Source organism: Hemitrygon akajei, chromosome 20, assembly GCF_048418815.1.
Source record: "Hemitrygon akajei chromosome 20, sHemAka1.3, whole genome shotgun sequence".
NCBI classification, from domain to species: Eukaryota; Metazoa; Chordata; class Chondrichthyes; order Myliobatiformes; family Dasyatidae; genus Hemitrygon; species Hemitrygon akajei.
This window is the reverse complement of record NC_133143.1, coordinates 51,210,784-51,233,134: the sequence shown is the minus strand read 5'-3', so window position 1 is coordinate 51,233,134 and position 22,351 is coordinate 51,210,784. Positions and strand designations below refer to the sequence as shown.

General features: G+C 37.7%; 1 protein-coding gene across 6 annotated transcripts in view; it reads right to left on the bottom strand.

Annotated features, from left to right (window-relative positions):
* The window catches only part of relch (RAB11 binding and LisH domain, coiled-coil and HEAT repeat containing), a 102,160-nt gene that overhangs the window by 42,318 nt on the left and 37,491 nt on the right, over positions 1–22,351 (bottom strand). For 2 of the 6 annotated variants that reach the window (XM_073024284.1, XM_073024283.1), the window contains exons 7-12: positions 21,860–21,951; positions 21,022–21,351; positions 17,555–17,630; positions 14,015–14,110; positions 13,828–13,848; positions 2,146–2,258 (exon numbers count right to left, since the gene is read on the bottom strand). In XM_073024284.1, the coding sequence (XP_072880385.1) occupies positions 2,146–2,258; positions 13,828–13,848; positions 14,015–14,110; positions 17,555–17,630; positions 21,022–21,351; positions 21,860–21,951 (728 nt within the window). Of the gene's footprint in view, positions 1–2,145; positions 2,259–11,378; positions 11,479–13,827; positions 13,849–14,014; positions 14,111–17,554; positions 17,631–21,021; positions 21,352–21,859; positions 21,952–22,351 lie in introns of those variants that run through there. The other 4 variants (XM_073024286.1, XM_073024285.1, XM_073024288.1 and 1 more) reach the window with 3 other exon arrangements.

Sequence of the window (22,351 nt, the reverse complement as noted above, 5' to 3'; positions counted from 1 at the left end):
TTAAAGAAATACCACAAACTAATCTCAGATTGTCAATGAATTCAAGACATTAAAAACAATTAAACAGTCCAAAACTATGTTCATCTTAAATCTTAGTGTTTAGTACTTGCATGCAAAAAATATTACTTTTTTCGATCAATTTCTTGACCACATATCATCCATAAGCTATTTTTTTCTTATTTTGAGCATAAAGTTTAATTATTGTGATTAATAACTTTGTGAATTGTGTGATCAAGAGTGGAAAATGAGGCAGTAAAAAGTGGTGTTGTCATTATTTTCTATTCAATTATTAAAGGCCCAATTATTTTAGTTAATAAAGGAAAGACAAAAAGATGCTATTACCACTTATAAAGTGAAAGCAAGCAAGATAGATGGCAACAAGGCTTCGCTGGCAGATAGGCTCAATGCCATCAATGCTCGCACTGACAGTCAAAACATGGAGGAACCTTCACAAATCCTCAAACTCCAATGAGTCTACGATTTCAGTCACTGAGCTGACATGAGAGTATTCTTTAGGCATGTGAACCCACAGAAAGCATTCAGCCCAGATGGGGTACCTGGCCAAGTACTAAAAACTTGCACTGATCAACTGTCTAGAGTGTTCACTGATATCTTTAACCTCACATTTCCACAGTATGAGAACCCCCCCACTGTTCAAGCAGGCTTCAATTCCACTGATGCCTAAAAAGAATGTGGTAATCTTCCTCAATCTGGCTGAGTGGTGCCACAATAAGAAACTTCTTACTCAATGTCAGCAAAACCAAGGAACTTCAGGAGGAGGAAACTGGAGGCCCATGAGCCAGTCCTCTTCGGGGGATCAGAAATGTTACTCCTCTGTGTTATCATTTCAGAGGATCTGTCCTAGGCCCTGCATGTTTAAGTGTCATTACAAAGAAAGTATGGTAGTGCCTCTACTTCCTTAGAAATTCATGAAGATTTGGCATCTCATCTAAAACTTTGACAAATTTCTGTATATGCGTGGTGGAGAGTACATTATCTGGTTGCATCATGGCCTGGTATGGAAACACCAGGGCACTTGAATGGAAAATCTGACAAAAGAAAAAGTGGATACAGCAAAGTCCGTCATGGGTAAAGCCCTTCCCAGCATTGAGCAGGTCTACACATTGTGTTGTCAGAGGAGAGCAAAATCCATCAGCAAGGACCCCACCATCCAGGCCATACTCTCTTTGCACTGCTGCCATTAGGAAGGTGGTACAGAGGGGATAACTTCACTCAATTTCACTCGCCACATTACACAACAGATGGACTCATTTTCAAGGACACTTTATCTTATGTTCTCGATATCTATTGCTTATTTATTTATTATTATTATTATTTTGTTTTTCTCTTTTGTATTTGCACAGCTTATCTTTTGTACATTAGTATTTTGTCCGTCTTTGTTGAGTGCAGTCTTTCATTGATTCTATTGTGTTTCATGGATTTACTGTGTATGCCCACAAGAAAACAAATCTCAGGGTTGTACATGGTTACATTTATTATCAAAATACATATACTTTGAACAAAGAATTAAATAGGGCACCTGTGGTCAGCAGTAACTCTGTTTTTGACAAATCATAACATAATGTAGTCTTCTATATTTCAACAAACACAGCAAGAGTTGTGGGGTGGAGAAAAGTCGCTATCAAAGAGGTGTACAGCTCTCCTTCCTCCTGCTAGCCTGCTGGTCACCCTTGGGCAGGAGTAGCACCTACATAGCTCCCCACCCCTCTACCCACGATCAGGATCCCATGAAGCCACAGCAGCAGGTGGTGGATGGTCATATCACAAGTCCTGGTGATGCTACTACTGACAACAAACCATCTCGGAGGAGCACTGCTAATGGCTGGGGTTACCTGTCTTGTAAAGACTCTACCCAGAAGGTGGCAATGGTAAACCACTTCTGAAGAGGAATTTGCCAAGAACATTCATGGTCATGGAAAAACCATGACTGCCCATGTAATACGACACAGCACATAATGACAAAGACAACAGCAGGAAAATTCTATCAATGGAGTGCCAGGATTTTGTCTGGATTGCTCTTCCAATAGTTGCCACTTAATTAGGGTTAGGAGTATAAGTGAGTTAAAGACACGTTTGCTTAAAGGTAAAGAGTAGGTTCTTGAAATATATGGCAATAGTTTGTACCTTTGTTCATCATCTGGACGCTTAATCAAGTTGAAAAGAATGTGCAGAAGCTGGTCTCTTTCTTTGGGTTCCGGATGGAGGCAAGCAGTACACAAGATTAAGGGAATTAACTCCTAAATTAGGGGGAACACAAAGAAATGATAAATAGTGGGCAATATAGCATATGTATTATTTGTTAAAAACTTTACAGAAATATTGCCATTAGTTCAGTCTGCAGGTTCTCTCTGTACAGTGTTTGGATTGTTACCATCTACAGAGTTCTTGCAACTCTTAGGCTTTCAAGTACCTCTTTGCTTCCTTTCCCTTGTTTAATTAAAATTATTCTGAACATTATCAGTTGCAACAATGAGGCGTCTATGCATAGGAGTGACTGATCTTTCTACATGCACAACTGTTCATAATAATTATTGTTGTTCTTTTCCACAATGTGTGGTGCATCGAGTGGCAATCTTGCCATTTCTTTAGCATTTTTGTTTGTTTTTTTAACCACTGCACCACTGGCTGGCATATTATTAGTTGCTTTTTTATTCACTTACCCTTACAATTGAGTTTGCTTAAGCATTACTATTGTACCCTATTAAATCCCTTCAGCATTCACTTATTTCTCTGCCTGAGTTCTAGTAACACTGCAATGGCAGCCCATAGTCCACAAAAGGTGCACTTCTGACATTTCCTCATCTTATTCAATCTATTCACTGATCCCAACTCCAAACTGGAGTTCTAAAAAAGTTACAACTCATAATTTTAGCCATAACAATTCCCTTAGAACAGAAATAAGGAGGAATTTCTTTAGCCAGAGAATGGTGAATCAGTAAAATTGCCACAGACAACTGCGGAGGCTAAGACACTAGGCATATTTAAAGAGGAAGTTGATAGGTTCTTGATTAGCGAGGGCGTCAAAGGTTAGAGAGGAATCAACCATGATGAAATGTCGGAGAAGACTTGATGGGTCATAAGACCTTATTCTGCTCCTCTGTCTTATGGTTTATCTGAGGTCATGTATATGAACAGATTATCCATACAATTAAGGCTTTTGTCTCCATCAGCCTTTTTTGAAATGTATTACTTTCATCAGATTTAATGGGCTCCAGGGCCACTTTGCTGTAGTAATGAAAGACTGCTGCTTTGACTCTTGAACAAGATGTTAAAATTCATCAGGTCCAAATAGGTGCAAAGAATGCCACTGTAGCATTCCTCCATAACCTGTAAAATTTCTCCTGGTCGACAAGACATTTTCCTCAACCAAGATCAGCGTAACAGATTTACAATTCATCTACTTCTCAGTGGTTTGTGGGGATTATACTAAGCAAATAGAAGCTACATGCTCTGCTACTGGAGCAGTGTTTCACCATGGGAAGCTTTTTCCAGCACTATTCCATTCCGAGGCAGGCTGCAATAATAACATTTTCACAGGTTGCTTGGCCCCAGACATAACTACCAGCTTTTGTTTCTTTACTCTAGAGTTCCTTCCAATCTCCAAATATCAACATATATGCCTTGCTTCTCTTTGAAAGTAGTGAGCAGTTCTAGAGTTTTAGGCAGGCATCTTAAAAGAAATATGCAAAAAAGGACACATTGGAAAGTGAAGAACATCTGAGAGCAGTTTGAATCTCACATGCTAAGCAATAGAGAGCATCAACACTTATTTCTAGAAGCAAAATAGCTTCCAAAATTTGTGAACCACACACTGTCCAATAATAAAAGTGCATTTAGATTAAGTTTGGAACTGAATGTTTATTGTAGACTTTATGAATAACGTAGGCTTAAACCTATGGCTTTAGTTGCCACAGCTCAAATCGCATATTTCACAGCATGTGAGCATGATCAAGGCTATAAATATCATGGCAAATTAATTCAGCATTCTATCTCAGTCTGTATTAAGTAGCTGAACTGTACATCTATCATTAGAATTTCCCTACCTTTCTCCTACATGGGAATGTATGTTGACTGTAACTAAAAAAACATCTCCATCATAAATATTTCCCATTGTTCAAATGCAGATTTGCCTGCCAAACTTTAATTCCCATTTACCCTAGCCAGGTTCGGTTCTCAAACCATTGAAATCTTAAAAGCTTAATTTTCTATTCAATTTAACATATGCTTTGTTAATACAAGGTGCTCTCAATGCTTTTAGTTTTGGTGCTATTGTAGTGGCACTGCATTATACTTGCCTAAATAACACAATATTCCCTACTTCCTCCTCTTCTCCCTCCTCCTATGGTGTAGAGGCTAAAAGCAAATTTGTTTTTGTAATCATGGATTTCAATAAGTAACCCTTTAGTGTTTAGATCTGGAGGAAAAAAGAACTTTATATGAGTCTTCAAAGTTTTAACTAATGGCCACTATTAAGATCAATACAATCAGCTCACTCATTCTTACTTCCAAAAAATATAGGAATGATTAAGGACTGCATATTATGACCACATTTAACAGATGCAAAACTAATTTGTATAAAATATACTTCTATTGACCTTTTAATTCAACTGCTTCTGAAGTGTGCTGCTAAGTCAGCACAATAAAATGACTTGGCAGTTACTCAACCAGTTGTCAAATTTGATAACCCTAATACATCAACTTGTCACAAAACTATGGGTGATTTCTTGCAAAGGCACTGTTCGTTAGGCATAGCTGCCTCTTCAAACATTTAATAATAGTAACTTATTTAGAGAGCACTTTTCATACAAACTATGTACTTAACAATTCTAATAGTCTTCCAGGTTTGCAGAAGCCTTGCTCACGTCTGTTTGGCTTCATTATCAGTGTGGACAAAAACAGAGGCCTTATTTCAGCCTGCTCCTGCATCCGCTGTGCCAGCTTTCATCACCATCGAAGGCACAACACCAAGGGTAGGAAAGGAATTTAAGTACCCCAGCAGTGTCATCTCCTGTGATGGCTCCATAAGACCATAACACATAAGAGCAGAATTAGGCCATTCTGCCCATCAAGTCTGCTCCATCATTCCATCATGGCTGATCCCAGATCCCACTCAACCCCATACACCTGCCTTATCACCATATTTCTTGGATAAAGAAATCAACATCATGACCTGCAAGGCTAATCAGAGCCTAGGCCACCTGTGATTATGTGTACCAAGCCAGCACAACATCCAGATGTCCACTACTTCTTTGAACTGGACAAGTTACACATATGGAGGACACCAGACACTCAGCAGCTGCTGTATGGTCAGTTATCACGGAGAATCAGAAACCGTGGTAGACCTCGTAAGAGAAAGGATTGTGAAAGCTCGCACTGCTTTTAGTGGGCTTGTTCCCTGATATCTGGAACATGGAGTACGAGACAGAACTGGTTGGTGCACCTTGATTAAGCTTGCTCACAACAACTTAGAAGATAGGTGCCACACAGACCTGGAGACTGCCCAACAGGAAAGGAAAGCAGAAGCAAAAGTTGTGCCTACGTAATCAGGACATCTCCCTTGTGCCCACAGTGAATGTCGATGCTGTTCAAGAATTAGCCTCTACAGTCACCTCCAAACACATATCATATGAGCTGCATAAACACAATCATTATCGTTGAAATCAATGGATAGCCAACAGTCACTCTTCCAAGATGTTCTCTCACCATTTCCCAAAAGACACTTGAAACAAGATTTTTAAATTGATAGTTCTGTCCTTGAAAATGACACTAAAAGGAAGAGGTGTATTTTTTGTTTTGGGAGGCAACAAGAACTAGCATACTTTTGTTTTATATAGGTATCACCAATTACAAATTTGATAGCATGTAAACAAATTATGCTTATTCTTTATATCTGAATCAACAACTTGACCCAGAAAATGTAGCTATACTACAAGCTACGAAAAATAATTAGTGCAAAAGAAACAACTATTCTCTTTTCTGGCCCATGCAAGACCTGTTTGGGAGCCGTAGACCAGTCAAGTGCACGCAAATCATTTTTAAGCAGCATTCCCTCAAAACAGTTTGTATGTTGAAGGACCTCAGCAGAAGTGTCTGTCTTGCTCAGCAAACTGCCTAGTGCTTGGCTGGCCTTCTATAGAGAGAATTTGCTTCACACCTATATATAAAAAAAATTAAGGCTTGGCACTGCAGATTTTCAGCTTGGTGTAGACACAGGTGAGGGTGAGGATTTCTGTGTTTGAATTCAGCCAAGAGTCTGATTAGTTTTAGAACTTCAAATTTTATACAGGGAACCATCACTGGAGAAGATATTGCCTAGATACTTGAAGTAATCCACATTTTTCCACTTTGAACAGAAGATGTGTGGTGCAGAACATTGACTTTAACAGAAAATAGAATCAAGACTTCCAATTTACCGATACTGACCATGTTTTGATGCTCAAGCCATAAACCTCAATTACCCAGGCAATAATGCAGGAACAATTACAATATGCCTGCAGTTCAATAACGTAATCAGCCCAAATAAGCTCCATTTAAGTCAGTGATAGGAATTATAAAGCCTGGTTCTTTTCAACAGGAAGAATAAACAGCCTCACTAATCAACCAGTTATTACAAATACATTAACAAATCTCATCCTGGATCACCTTTTGACCATCTGTTCAGCTTATTAGTCTTTTTTTATTCTTGGCAGGACAAAATCCCTTTTACTCAGTAATTTAGTTGGATAAACATCATCACCTCACCCGATCCCCACACACCCCATAGCCTTCCTTTTCACATACAAAATTAGGTTTTAAAATCCCATATTATCTAATGCTTTTCACTCCTGATCCTCAGTCCTACCTCTTCTTCCAAGCTAATTATTCCAAATCACCAGATTTCCAGATGAAGCTGAAAATAAGTACTGGTAGAGCTGATACCATGCAAGAAACTGTTCAATGGTAGAATAGTGGACAGGAATTTTGTATGAAGCTTTATTAGGCTTAGCCAAGTAAGTGTTTTATTATATTTAGGATTTCATTATTTTATTTACCATTCAAGACTAACTAATGATCTAATCAGCTCCCAATCTAAACAAATGAAAGTTACTTATTTAAATTCTGGGAATCCTGAGATTGATTTTGTGGCTCTGTGAATAGTTGATAAGGTTAAGCCAGGATGCACAGATTTACTGCAATTCAGGGTGGTGCAACTGCACCCTAGTAGAGTTACTGCCTCCGGTGATCCCAGTTCAGTCCTGACACTTTCAGTGTAAGCTTTGCACATTCTCCATGAACATGTTTTTTTTTTCTTCTACAGTTGATGGTCAATGTTTTAGAGGCATAAATTTTTAAAAAAGGAGAAATTACTCCCATTTATTTTCTACCACTTGGATTTTGTGGTGGAAGTGTGCAAAACTTGGCCAAAACCATTAGTATTGGTGCCATCTGGTGGTAAACAACATAGCTACATGAATAGAGAAAATACTTCTGAGTATTATCTTTTTGAAAAATAGTCAATTGAAAGAGTGTAGGTGTATTAATAGAAATAACATCCAATAGATGGGAAAGTCTATCAGGCTGGCATCACTGAAGTCCTAAGTGTGCAGGTTTATCAGAGCTTCACTCTATCATCTTTCAAATCAAAGAAAAATTCAAATCCTCCTGTACTTTACAGAGCACTGTGAACGTGTTCCTAACCCCAACCCACCAATGATCTTATAGACACGTTGAAAGTTATGAGGAGCAGAGATAAGAGGTAACAATCTTTACCGCAGGGGAGTCCAAAACCACTGGGTATAATTTAGGGTGAGAAAGGAAAATTTACAGTACTGTACAAAAGTCCTGGGCACATATACAGTGTCTTAAAAAATATTCAGCCCCTAGACTTTTATTCACATGAATGAGTATTATAGCCAGGGATTTTGATCAATTTAACTGAGGAATTTTTATTTGTGAATCATATGCTTTTTCTCCCCCCCCCCCCCCCAACAGTAGACCCCAAAATACAGGGAACATTGTAAAGCATTAAAAATTCAAAAACTGAAATCTCAGTAGATCAAAAATATTCATCTCCCTTTGCTCAGCACTTAGTTGAACCACTTCTTGCAGCTATTACAGCCAGTGATCATTAATGGAGAATGTGTGGAGCAGGTTAAGACCTACAAGTATCTGGGAGTACAGTTAGATGAGAAGCTAGACTGGACTGCCAACACAGATGCCTTGTGCAGGAAGGCACAGAGTCGACTGTACTTCCTAAGAAGGTTGGCGTCATTCAATGTCTGTAGTGAGATGCTGAAGATGTTCTATAGGTCAGTTGTGGAGAGCGCCCTCTTCTTTGTGGTGGCGTGTTGGGGAGGAAGCATTAAGAAGAGGGATGCCTCACGTCTTAATAAGCTGGTAAGGAAGGCGGGCTCTGTCGTGGGCAAAGTACTGGAGGGTTTAACATCGGTAGCTGAGCGAAGGGCGCTGAGTAGGCTACGGTCAATTATGGATAACTCTGAACATCCTCTACATAGCACCATCCAGAGACAGAGAAGCAGTTTCAGCGACAGGTTACTATCGATGCAATGCTCCTCAGACAGGATGAAGAGGTCAATACTCCCCAATGCCATTAGGCTTTACAATTCTACCGCCAGGACTTAAGAACTTTTTAAAAGCTATTATTAATGCTTTTTGAGATAGTGATTTAGATGCATATCATATTTTTTACTGAGTTAAGTATTGTATGTAATTAGTTTTGCTACAACAAGTGTATGGGACATTGGAAAAAAAAGTTGAATTTCCCCATGGGGATGAATAAAGTATCTATCTATCTATCTATCTAGTAGTCTTTTTGGATAAGTCTCTATTAGCTTTGCAAGATTTGTCTATTTCTACTTGTAAAATTGCTCAAGTTGTGCCAGGTTAGTTGGGGAGCGGCAGTGGACAGCAATCTTTAGGTCTTGCCAGAGATGTTCGATTGGGTTAAGGTCAGGACTCTGACTGGGCCACTCAAGTACATCAATTTTCTTCAATCAAACCTTCTCCCTCTTTGCTCTGGTAGTGTCCTTTGGGTTGTCTTGCTGAAAGACAAACTTCCTCCCCACTTTAAGCTTTCTGGCAGAAGCTAGCAGCTTTTTATCCAGGATCTCTCTGTATTTAGCAACATTCATCTTCCTATCGGCCTTGACCAGATTTCCAGTCTCTGCTGCCGAAAAGCAACCCCACAGAATGATACTACCTCCACCATACTTTACAGTAGGGATGGTGTTACCTGGTTGATGTGCAGTATTAAATTTATGCCACAAGTACCACTAAAAAAAATCCTTGCCCTTAAAGACTTTGTAAAGCTTCACTTAGAAAATACTGTAAAATGTGTAAGGTCTTGTGGTTGGATGACAATGAAGTGGAATTTTTGACCTCAACACTAAGCAGTACGTGTGGTGTAAATCTAATACTGTGCATAGGCTAGGTAACACAATCCATACTGTAGAATATAGTGGAGGTAGCATCATGCTACAGAGGTGCTTTTCAGCAGTAGGGACTAGAAATCTGGTCAGGATTGATAGGAAGATGAATACTGTTAAATACTGAGAGATCCTGGATAAAAACCTGCTTGCCTCTGCCATTAAGCTGGCGATAAAGTTCATCTTTCAGGAGAATAACCCAAAGCACACTGCCAGAACGACTATGGAGTGGCTTCAAATGAAGAAAATTGATGTCCTTGAGTGGCCCAAAGTCCTAATCATAACCTAATCGACCATCTCTGGCAAGACCTGAAAATTGCTATCAACTGTTGCTGCCAGCTAATTTAGCGCAGGTTGAGTAATTTTGCAAATTGGAATGAGCAAATCTTGAGATCTTGCCAGAGATGTTATATGAGATCTATCCTAAAAGACTACTGGCTGAAATAGCTGGGAGAAGCAGTTCAATTGAGTACTGAGCAAAGGGGAATGAAAACTTTTGAGCTGGTGACATATCAGTTTTTGAATTAGTTTTTCATGTTTTACAGTTTTCCCTATTTTTGGGCTCTACTGTGGGGGGGGGGGAGAAAAGCATGTGATTCACAAGTAAAATTTCTCAGTTAAATTGATCACAAATCCCTGATTGTAATGCTCATTTATGTGAAAAAAGGGTTGGGGCCTGAATACTTTTTCAAGACACTGTATATAGCCAGGTTGCCCAAGAATTTTGCACAGTACTGTAAAAACGACCTGAGGGGCAACTTCATATGGAACGAGCTGCCAGACAAAGTGGTTGAGGCAGGTACAATAATATCATTTAAGCAACACTTGGATACGTACATTGAGGAGCAGGCTTAAGAGGGATATTGGCTGAGCAAAGGCAATTGGGATTAGTTGGGTGGGCACTGTGGTCAGCAGTAGATTGGTTGGGCCAAAGGGTCTTAATTTGTTTGGTATTGCTCTATTACTCTAGCTCTTGATGTTATGGACAATTTTTTTAAAAGAACTAGGGCTCTCTTACAACTGCATTCATATTTAATAAATTATTTTCCTGACTATTGAAGTCACTTGCTATCTCCAATTGTGGCTCATGCATATCTCCCTCTGAAAGATGAACAGAAAAATCCTACAATGGAAGCCAGTGATCTGCACTGAATAATTCCATGAAATGTCTCTGTGTGTGCATGTAACCATGCAGCAAATGATGAGTGCTGCTTCTGATGATCATGTATTGTGCTGGTTAAGTCATGTTAATCAAAATAAACTAAGGTCCCAACTGAGAACCAAAGTCATCGTTGTGCACCACTCACACACTATCCAGTGATATTACACTAAGCAATTAAAGAAAAAGATGCTGCAAAAGAAAAACTGAAATAGCTTCATAAACTTTGAGAGAATTAGTTTTAATCTTATGTCAGAATGTATTGGTAAAGTTACAGCTAAAAATTCCTACATCTTGCACTGCGATCTTCATCATTGTGCACTGATGAGTCCAGGTATTTGCTACAGTCAGTCTCTAACTGTTGTCCAATTGTCCACTCACACAAAGCTAACACAGCTTCAGTTTATGGTTAATGATCAGTTGGCGGTGGTTGTGCTTCATTGATGTTTCTTGCTTCTATTCAAAGGATGGGGAACAGGATGCAATCCTCATCTTTGGAACCAGATGATGCAGAAAATCACAATACTGTGTGAGCACTTCAGCAAGAGTGGATACTACATTCATAGTTTTTAAAACCTTTTACTGCAAACATGTCAATTTAACTTTGAGTAACCTGCATTTATTTGGTTATTACTAACTACAGGCGAAACCAGTGTCATTGATCATACTGTGCAGCCTCAGTCCTGTAAAGACATACACATTTAAGATCAGCATTTCAATTAATGCATATCTCAGCATGCTCACCCTTTCAGTTCCTCTTTACCAAGTCTTACCATTTGGTGAATTTCATCTTCATATTCCTCCCCACAAAGCAAATCACCTCATTTGTCCAAATTAAACCAACTGATTGTTGGCAGCAACTGAAGGCAGCATCTGTGGAGGGAGAAACAGAGTTAAAGTTTCAGGTCAATATGAAACCTTAACCGTTTCTTCACAGATGCTGCCAATCTTGCTGAGTAGTTTCAGCATTTTTTTATTTTCGTTTCGCATTTCTAGCATCTGTTTTCTTTTGCTCTTTGACTTCAAGTACTGGATTATCGTTAGGAATTCATGTGCTCTGTTGACAGTCCTTATTCTGGCTAAACCACACTCCTTAATTTAGAGTAGCCTATAATTCAATTTGTGGTCTATGACAAGACAGATCATTTACCTGCATTAAAAGCAGTCAGCACTACTGCAGAACATTATTATTATACCTGTTACTTTCTGCCCCACAACCAACTTCCAGTCAAGATTTACATTTTCTTTCTCATAAATGTTACTAACAAACTTCTTGTGGAGGAAACAAACATGTTGAAAGTGTACATATGCCTCTGCATACCTTTACATTTATTTTATTTAAATCATATGATTTCTCCAAGAAAGCTATTCCATGACAAATATTTGGGCATTTGGCCTCCACTTGATTAATTTTCCTCTTTTCATGACATTTAACACCATTAAATTCTGCACAACTATTTCTAGATCCAAGGTAACTTGGAGACTGCCATGAGAGCTTCTGCAACTATAAATCTTAATACCATTAGCAATCTGGAATGCACGTGTGTCCATTGTGTCCACACAAATGCATGTGTCCGTTGTCTTTTCAGGTTATTTTGAACCTTTTATGTACTACCAGTGCCTTGGCTATAGTTATCACATTCAAGTGCTCCAACCTCTCTCAAATTCTTTTTATCTCATTATGAAATGTGCCTCTGTAAAGCACTATACCCTTTATTGTTTCTGCATTACATTTTCCTCTTGCTTTAATTTGGTTTTCTCATGATCACATGATGGAACGCAAGTAGGAGATGGAACATTAGTAAGCCATCAGGGCCCTCCTACCTGCCCTGCCAATTATGATAATCATGGCTAATCTATGCTGGCCCAATTATTTTTTTGTGCCATTTACTCACATCCTTCAAATTCTTGACCTTTCAGATACTAATCTATCTCCTCCTTAAATGCATCTAATAATCTACATCTACTAGCACTAGGGCAGAGAATTCTTAAGATTTACTATCCCCGAAAAAAGAAATTTCTGTACACCTCAGTTTTAAATGTTTGACCCCTTATTTTGTAACTCTCCTGGATTATTGGTGATACACCAACCCAGTTAATGTTTTTGCTTTGATACCTGGCGTTAACAAGTACCAACACACTAAAGTTCCAAGGAAAATCAGGAGGCAAATAAGCCACTTACAAAGCGTTCAATCTAGAGCAGGGGTTCCCAACCATTTTTATGCTATGGACCAATACCATCAAGCAAGGGTTCTGTGGACTCCAGGTTGGGAACATCTAGAGAGCTATTTATTGTTACCTCTAAAGACATTTCTGTAATATGTTATACACTAAGCTATGCTTCTCTTGAAGAGTTTCAGACTTAAGATTTTAAAAAAATAACCTGAACTGAAAGGAACAAAAGCTAGTTTAGAAACACACTTTTGTACACAAACATGGTCTAGATGCAATGATCTGACACTTCCATATTTGTGCTGAGCACACAGCTTGTCAGCCTGTGCAGATGAACTAAGTCACAATCTTCCACTGGTAAAAAGAATAGTACGGTTTCTATTTTTAAACCCTTAAAATCTTCCTGCCCTATCCAACTAAACACCTCTCTAACAAGTGGAGTAACTTGTTGAATAATAATTGTAACTGTATAGATAGAAGATAATTGTTAAGGTAAAAGCAATGATGGATAAGACAAAGGTGCAGAATTGCAATTTGAGGTTGAACAGGATGCTCAAGTTATTTAGGCTAATTAAGGATTGTAAGGATATGGATTCAATGCTGGGAAAACGAGAAGAATAAGGATGACTGAAATAAATCAAAGGGAATCAATTCTTGCTCTTACAACAATTATAATACTCTTACAACATTATTAACCAAGACCTTTTCTGATTCATTCCAGACAATGGCTAAATACACCTTTCCTAACTATTTAATATCCATTGTAGATACCTAGATTTTTGTGCACATTTTATATTGTCTGATTAATTTTATCATACAAAATGATTTAACTGGCAAATGCATTTTATTCTAGAAGTTAGATTTGTATTTTTTTTAAGTAAAGCAATCTATTAAAAGCTAAAGACAGTGAAATGAATTTATGCTTACAATTGCAAACATCACAATATTAATAGAATTAAATAGGTTAGCCTGCTTAAGAGTTATAGCAACACAGAAGAGCAGCAACATCAGATGAAATCTTTTTAATACCTTGTGGTCTTATCAACTCACCTGGCAGAGATGCACCATTCTCTAGGATCAGAGATGCAAGTATAAATGTAAGAATATTGCAGAAAAAGGCTAAATGTATTGTTTCAACAAAAAATTAAGATGAGCTCTAAAATTTGAAATATTTAAACTGAAAAAGAAAGTTATAGTGTACCAAAATTTTCCAGAAATATGATAAAGTGCATCTTACTTCTCGTTTTGCCAGTAGTACATTTGGTACTATGTGTGGAAGACATCGTCCCAACATCAGCATCACACACTGTTCACTATCTGCAATTCGTGAAACCTAGACAGAAAATAAATTTTACTATCACCACAGTCCTAATAGAAATATAAAGTTCCTGCAAATAAAAATAAACAAAGGCCGCTATCATAAACAAAAGCACTATAAATTACACTTTCAGCTCTACTCATCTACTTCTCAATTTCCAATTAACACTAATTACTTGTGACATTAAGCTTCCAATTAAAGCTCTATGGATTTTAGAACTATGTACTCATTGATTAAATGCATATAAAAATCAATTTGTTTAACATGCTTCTTTTTCACAATTAGAAATTGTTAGAACCTTCATTTACTTTTAGTGTACGTAATACAATCCAATAGTAGAGCTTGTTGGCTGCACTCAGTGGGATCATAGCTAAGACATAAATCAATTTCCCCCTTGAATGAGGTCTTGCAGCAGTCCGAAGGAGAAATTATTCTGATTCAGTTTACAACTGAGACAATTTCCCCTGTCCAGATAGAGCAAATGTGGAAATCTTCATTGGCTGCGTGCAAATTCACAAGAATGATTGCTTCTTCAGTTCTTTTAGTTTAGGGAACGATCAACTTTAAGTACTAGATACAAGAGTTGTAACATGAAGTCATCGGAGTTCATATTTCTTCAGTATATTGGGAAAATGATCTTGGAATTCTAAATGTGTTGATCTGCAAATTTATAACTCGATTATTTAAGTTAATAAGCTATGACAAATTGTCAAAGTTAACGTTAATTGAAAATTCCCCTTAATGTCAAGATTAATGTTCAGTGTAAACTCACCATAGAGTGTAATTTACATATAGATTACTGATCAGCTCGAAAATTAACATGCTCATAAATTATATCTGCATAGTAGCAGAGATTCTGCATCTTCTATACTTTTGCTCAATCAACTACATGGGCAGACCATGCAATGGAAATTTGAAAAACATGAATATTTTGTACGAAGCTTAACAGACAGACAGACAGACATACTTTATTGATCCCGAGGGAAATTGGGTTTCGTTACAGTCGCACCAACCAAGAATAGTGTAGAGATATAGCAATATAAAACCATAAATAATTAAATAATAACATGTAAATTATGACAAGTGGAAATAAGTCCAGGACCAGCCTATTGGCTCAGGGTGTCTGACCCTCCACGGGAGGAGTTGTAAAGTTTGATAGCCACAGGCAGGAATGACTTCCTATGATGCTCAGTGTTGCATCTCGGTGGAATGAGTCTCTGGCTGTACTCCTGTGCCTAACCAGTACATTATGGAGTGGATGGGAGACATTGTCCAAGATGGCATGGATACTTTTAACTTGCACTGGACACTTATAACTTGTTTTCAACTGACATGTGGCTTGTGTTTTACTATTTATTGTTATGTTTATTATTTAGTGTTGTGTTTGCTATGTTATGATTGCATTGCTCCTGGGAAACGCTGTCTCATTCTGCCCTGCAGAGCTGATGTACGGTTAGAATGACAATCAAGTTTTTGAATCTTGAACTTGGACTTTGCACAATCTTCCTTGCAATCAATTAAAATCATATTTCCTCCATGCAAGGACAAAATATTAAATAAAACAGGCTGTGATCAGAGTTTATGGACATCAACCACATTCATTCTGTCATGGTCTTGTCCAGACCCAGCAAGTCAATGGCCAAGGTATTCACTGACATCTTCAGCCTCTTCCCTATTCCAATCCACAATTCTAACATGCTTTAAAAAGACCACTGTCATCCCAGTGCCAATGATGCAGAAAGACTTGGAATGACAAGAAGAATGAGCAAAGCAGCAGCAGATGAACAGTGTAAGAAAGTGTATGGTCGTGTACTTTAGTTGAAGGAATGAGGGCACAGATTACTTTCTAAATGGGGAGCAAAAGCACAAATTGGAGGTGCCAAGGGACTTGAGAATCCAAGTGCAAGATTTCCTCAAGGTTAACTTGCAGGCTGAGTTAGTATTAAAGAAGGGAAATGCAATGTTAGCATTCATTTCAAATTGACTTTGGCAAGACCACAGTTGGCCTGTTGTGAGTAGTTTTGGGGAGGAGAAGTCATTGGGTATATTTAAAGTGGAGGGTGAGTAGTTTTCATTAGTAAGGGTGTCAAAGGTTACAGGAAGAAGGCAGGAGAACAGGGTTGAGAGGTAAAACAAATCAGCCAAGATCGAATGGTGAAGACTCGATGGGCCAATTAGCCTAATTCTGCTTCTATGCCTTGTGGTAATTCTGCTCAATGGATGGGTCTTCTCTGTTGTCTCAGCGTTATCTTACCTTACCTGCTTCTGGAGTTGTGACTATTTACATTTCTCATTATCTCTTAGTGTTTTAACTTATTACAGCTTTAAGTTTATTTAATGTTTAAAAATTATTTAAATCAGCCTAATTAGTGTTTCTGAATAGATATTGAACAATGTTGTAAAGCATTTTGAGGCTTGACAAAAGTAGTGTTGCACCATAGCCACTAATGAGAGGAGGAGAGGGTGACAGTCTTCAGGCTAAATCTAGCTTGATTCAGCCCCAAAATGTGATACAGCAGATTCCCTTAGTAACTGTTAAGGAGAGTTACCAACAAAAGATGCTTAAAAATAGAAAATTGGCTAAAAAAACAGGAAGACAACATGTTGCACATAATGCATGCACAGTTGGAGAGAGATACAGCACAGAAATTGGCCCTTGGTTTATAAATTCAACAACAACTAAACAGCCATTTATGATAATCTTATTTACATTGTCCTGACCATGTCGACTCCCCCTCCCTCCCAAAATTTCATCCCTCACCTACACATCATAACAATTCACACTGGACAATTAAACTATCAATCCACATCTTTGGGATCTGTCAAGTAACTCAAGCAGCTGGAGACAACCCACACGGTCACAGGGAAAACAAACAAACTTCCCAAAACTGTACCTAAAGTCAGAATTGAATACAGGTGTTGTGAGGCAGTGACTCTCCTCACTGTGCTATTGTTATTTCAAATTGATAATCCACAATGAAGCAATGATTTCTTCTTGGCATCTACAAACCTTTATAGGCTGTGTAGTTTTAGATGCAAAGTAAAACCTACATTTTAAAATAGTGATCAGATGATTCACTCAGGAGCCATCTTGTATCTTATTTTCAGAGAGCCAAGATGAGCAAGAAATAGGAAATTCAGTAGAGTAAAATTGTTGAAAGGAACGTAGCCATATGGATAACCCCAACCCCACTTTCCTCATCCTCAATAGTTATAGAAGGCTGCTTGTGGGATTTTTACATCATTTGAATAACCTCTGCTAGTTTGGAACCTGAAGCAGAGATGAAGCTACATGCAATGTGGTAGAAAAGAAAAGCAAACATTAAAAGTATGCATACACAGTTTTAGGGCATTAGGTTACATTCACTTGTTGACTGACTGTATCATAGAAAAATCTAAAACAGAAGGAAATTCAGTTTAGGTTTATATTAAGTGTGCTAATTTTATTCAGGAGGTTACCTCTGCACCTAAACGACTGTCAGTGGCCATCCGACAAAAAGATAGCAGTGCTTGATGAAAAGCAGGTGATAATGCCCTATAAAGAGAGCAGAAACATTTTGAAAGTTAAATAGTATTAGTTCTTTTATTCGACTTAAATCTTTTATGTAGACAAATATGCTGTCTATATTTTGTACACCTCTCAACCCTGAAGCATCACAACTGAAAAACAGCCAAAACATTAGAGGTAGAGATGACAACATGATGGAAGAGAATCCAGTTGTCATGAACAAACTACTTAGAAAAAAAAAGAAAATTATTTTTGAAGTTGATATGTTCTTTACACTTGTTTATATTATATAGTACAATCCCTTTCCCAAATTATTTTTTGTTTGCATACCCTGCTCAAAGGCTTTACATCATGTTAGACCAATTTATTAACATATGCCTTTCTGGTCACCAAAGGATTAAAATAACCATTGAAATGAGGAAAAATGGACATGTTGTCAATTTGAACCAATGTTAGGGGCTTGCAATATACAAATATGGCTAATTGTCTGTGAAGTTCCCTGGGCACATTAAGAAATGATAAGGAGATTAATGGCATTTTAATCAAAGGAGTAAACCTCCAGTACTGACTGAGCACAATGAACTACGGTAGTTTAACAGGAGACAAGGTACAATACCCCACTAAAGGGTGGCAATAAATCAGAGATCATGTGATGATAGTAACACAGGAAATAAAGAATCTTCAATGGTATCCAAGAGCTCAACAGAACAGGCACAGGAGCTGGTCATTACAGAAACTGGTAATTTGAAGTTTAGTTTAAGACAATGAAATATCCTAATGATTTGCCCCATGGGGAGTTAAGTCCATCGATGAACTGTCAAATGCAAGCAATTCCACAGTCCCCTATACTGTCCTGACGAAGGGTCTCGGCCCGAAATGTCGACAGCGCTTCTCCCTATAGATGCTGCCTGGCCTGCTGTGTTCCACCAGCATTTTGTGTGTCTTGTTGTTTGAATTTCCAGCATCTGCAGATTTCCTCGTGTTTCCCCTATACTTAATAGGATCAGTACCAATAACTGGGATGCCACACAATGAGTGAAGTGGAAATTCAATTCTTTACCAAACCCTGGAATAGCACAAGAACCTGAGACTGCTGAAAGTCATCAGAAATGATCAAAATCTGGTACTAAAAAAACAACAAAGGGAAGCCACAAATCTGTCTTGAAACTGATCAGTCAGTGTCTTGATTTGGAATTTCAAGGAAACCACAAACTGTGACTTATTTGCCAATGGTTGATCTTTAAAACAAATGCAAATTCACTTAACACCTTGGGTTTTGTGCACCACTGAATTTGCAAGCTGTGGGTCTACATACAAGATGCTCATCAGTGACTACTGTAATTGTTTAATGTGCATCTGCAGCATCATTTGATTGTATGAAATCCAAGCCTACAAATTATTCTGTACAAGAATGATATACTTAAAGGCAATAGTTTTTCTGATCACATTAAAATGTTCACTAAACCTGAGAATTCAAAGTAAACCACATTAATTAATTGTAAGGTTATTTTTACCAGCCAACTGCAAGTTGCAAAAATCAAGGAACATTTTCAAAAATCAATGCACTCAACACACAAAAGGAGGATAATTTAATCTTCTTTTTTGGGGCCTCAAATGATTTTTTTTTTAAATTGGAAAAGCATGTTAATACTACTTATACCTCTAAATAGTGCTAATATGCTTGAAGAAACAGTTAACTTTAAAATATTGTATATTTATTTTATATTAAACTCCAGACCAAAATAACTCAGTCCATAAACATTTCTTTCGGATAATGATGAAAGCTCATTTGGACCTCATGAAATTTACTGATTTTCACTTTCAATTATATTACAAATGGAAGCAAAACAAAATCCCACTTCTCTCCCTCAACTCAGCTTGGCTCTGTACTTCACCCACTATGAAAGACAATCTAATTACAAACCAACAGGCCAAGTGGCTATCACATGGCTAAAAAACAAAATTTTACTTTTCCTATCCCCACCCTTCTATCGATACATGACTCGATAAAGCCCATTGCCGTACTGCAGTATCAGTGACAAACACAAATTTAAAACCGATGATCTCTTGTTGCTTAAATCTAAAAAAAATCTTGCATATTTTGTAGAAATTGTTTGGAAAAGGGTCAGAATAAAACTCAAAAGTAGACTTCAAATACAAATGATACATGCAAAATTTGTGATGACATTCAGAAAGATTTATAGTTCAGCTTCAAATTAAACTTGAATAAGTGCTTTATAAGAAGCCTTATCTAATAGGTGGTAAACCAATAAATATGTGGTAATTTTCCATAGGAAACAAATCTGCTCCACCATTTCATCATGGCTGATCCAATTTTCCTCTAAGCCCCATTCTCCTGCCTCCACCCTGCATCCCTTCATGCCCTAACCAATCAAGAATCTATCAACCTCTGCCTTAAATATTTGTACATGAAGACTTGGCCTCCACAGCTGCCTGTGGCAAAAAAATTCCACAGATTCACCATTCTCTGGCTAAAGAAATTCATCCTCATCTCCTTCTAAAAGGATGTCCCTGTATTCTGAGGCTGTATCCTCTGGTCTTTGACTCTCCCATCATATTAAGAACTTTCACCATTCGATAGGGTTCAATGAGGTCAGCCCTCATTCTTCTGAATTCCAGTGACTATCGGCCCAGAGCATTCACCATGTTCTTCGTGTGACAAGCCATTCAATCCTGGAATCATTTTCACAAACCTCCTTTGAACCCTCTCCAGTTTCAGCACATCCTTTCTAAGAGGCCCAAAACTGCTCACCATACCTCAAGTGAGGCCACATCAATGCTTTAAAAAGTCATTTATATTTTGGTCCTCTTGAAATAAATGCTAATATTGCATATGCCTTCCGCACCACAGATTCAACCTGCAAATTACCCATTAGGGAATCCTGCAAAAGGACTCCCAAGTCCCTTTACACCTCAGTTATTTTGTATTTTCTCTTCATTTAGAAAATAGTCAACCCCTTCACTTTTTCTACAAAACACAACTGTACACTTCCCAACACTGTATTCCATCTGCTATTTCTTTGCCCATTCTCCTGATCTGTCCAAGTCCTTCTGAAGCCTCTCCACTTCCTCAAAAACTGCCTGCTCCTCCACCTATCTTCATATCATTTACAAACTTTGCAACAATCTATTTACATCATCCAAATTATTGACATACAACCTAAAAAGAAGTGGTCCCACCTCAGACCCCTGTGGAACACCACTAGTCACTGGCAGTCAACCAGAAAAAGCTCCCTTTATTCCCACTCTTTGCCTCCTGCCAATTAGCCACTGTTTTATCCATGCTAGAATAAAAGCAAATGGTTGTATGAAAATCCACTTTGACATGGAAATAATAATTGACCTCTGCTACCTCCTATTACTTTCTAATTACTCAACATATACAACAGTGACTAACCTGTTTGGCTTATTGAACTGTATAGGTTCATGTGAATGGACTGTTGTTAATTCAGTTTCTTTTTTGTCATGTGGGGTTAGTGTTGTCATTGTACTTGGAGTGACAGAGTGAACTTTAGAATCTTTGTTAGTGTTTATCGGGCAAGAAGTGTTCATGTCCTCCTTCTCTGGACTGCAACGATCGTTTTCAAAGCTTCGCACATCCAGATACTCCCCACTATCTGCGGGTTTAATTTGAGGCACTTGTTCTAATGTACTTGGTGGAACTGCTGTCCTTTCAGGTGCAGCTGCTACAGCAGCCAAATTCTGTTGCTTGAGCACTTCTATTTCACTGTTAAAATTAAAAGAAATTCAGTTAAATTCACAATACTTTATCTTCCCTTTCTATTTCAAATTACTTCTAACGTTAGCCACCATTATAAAAATTATTTGGAACTAATAAATATTAATGTTTTACAACAAAATGAATATATAATAGCATGAGGATTAAATGCTCTTAGCTCATGGCAGAAACATACACTGAACCTCAACAGATATTTGAATTCAACTGGTATAATGAGGATAAAAATGAAAAATTTAAACTGAGTCAAATTGAAACAGCGACTGCTAAAAGACTCAAATGGGTTTTATTTGTTTTGAAGCAAATTTTATTCCTTTAAATTTGATGTGTAGATTAATAGATTAGCAGTTTAAGATATTGAGAAGAATTCAACAATTCAACGGAGGGCAGATTTTCACTGTTGATTTTCTTTTGTAATATTATCACCATGAACAACTGGGGTAGACTTACAATGAATTGAGCAATGTAAATGTTACACTTTTTAAAAAGAATTACATACCTCTGGAGCTGTCTGATTTGTGATGCAAGGAAGAGTTTCTCATTATTTAATATACTGAGTTGATCTTGGAGTTCTTGCATTATTTTTGCCTGCTGGAGATAAGATTAAACAACATACATGCAGAATTAATTGATTTACACTTTGTAAAGAACCTATAGTAAAATATCTGCTTTAAGGAACTACTATCATTCTGAGCATAGGACATCACTATCACCCACGAGGACACAGTGGGAGTTGCAGGAATCCTTTCAAGGACATCTCAGCTAAAGAAAAAGCTTCATACTGGGTTTGAACGATCCATAATACAATTTTTTTTGTAATTATGTGATATTGTGAAAAAGGACATCTGTCACATTAATAGTCCCTTGTACGTTACTAAGGTTGCTTCAAATAGCACTTGCCAGGTCAAATTTTGATCACTAATTGAGCCTACAACCGTTTTGGTCTGTATAATTTCTGCTACCTCTTGAGGAAAATAATGGAAATGCAAAA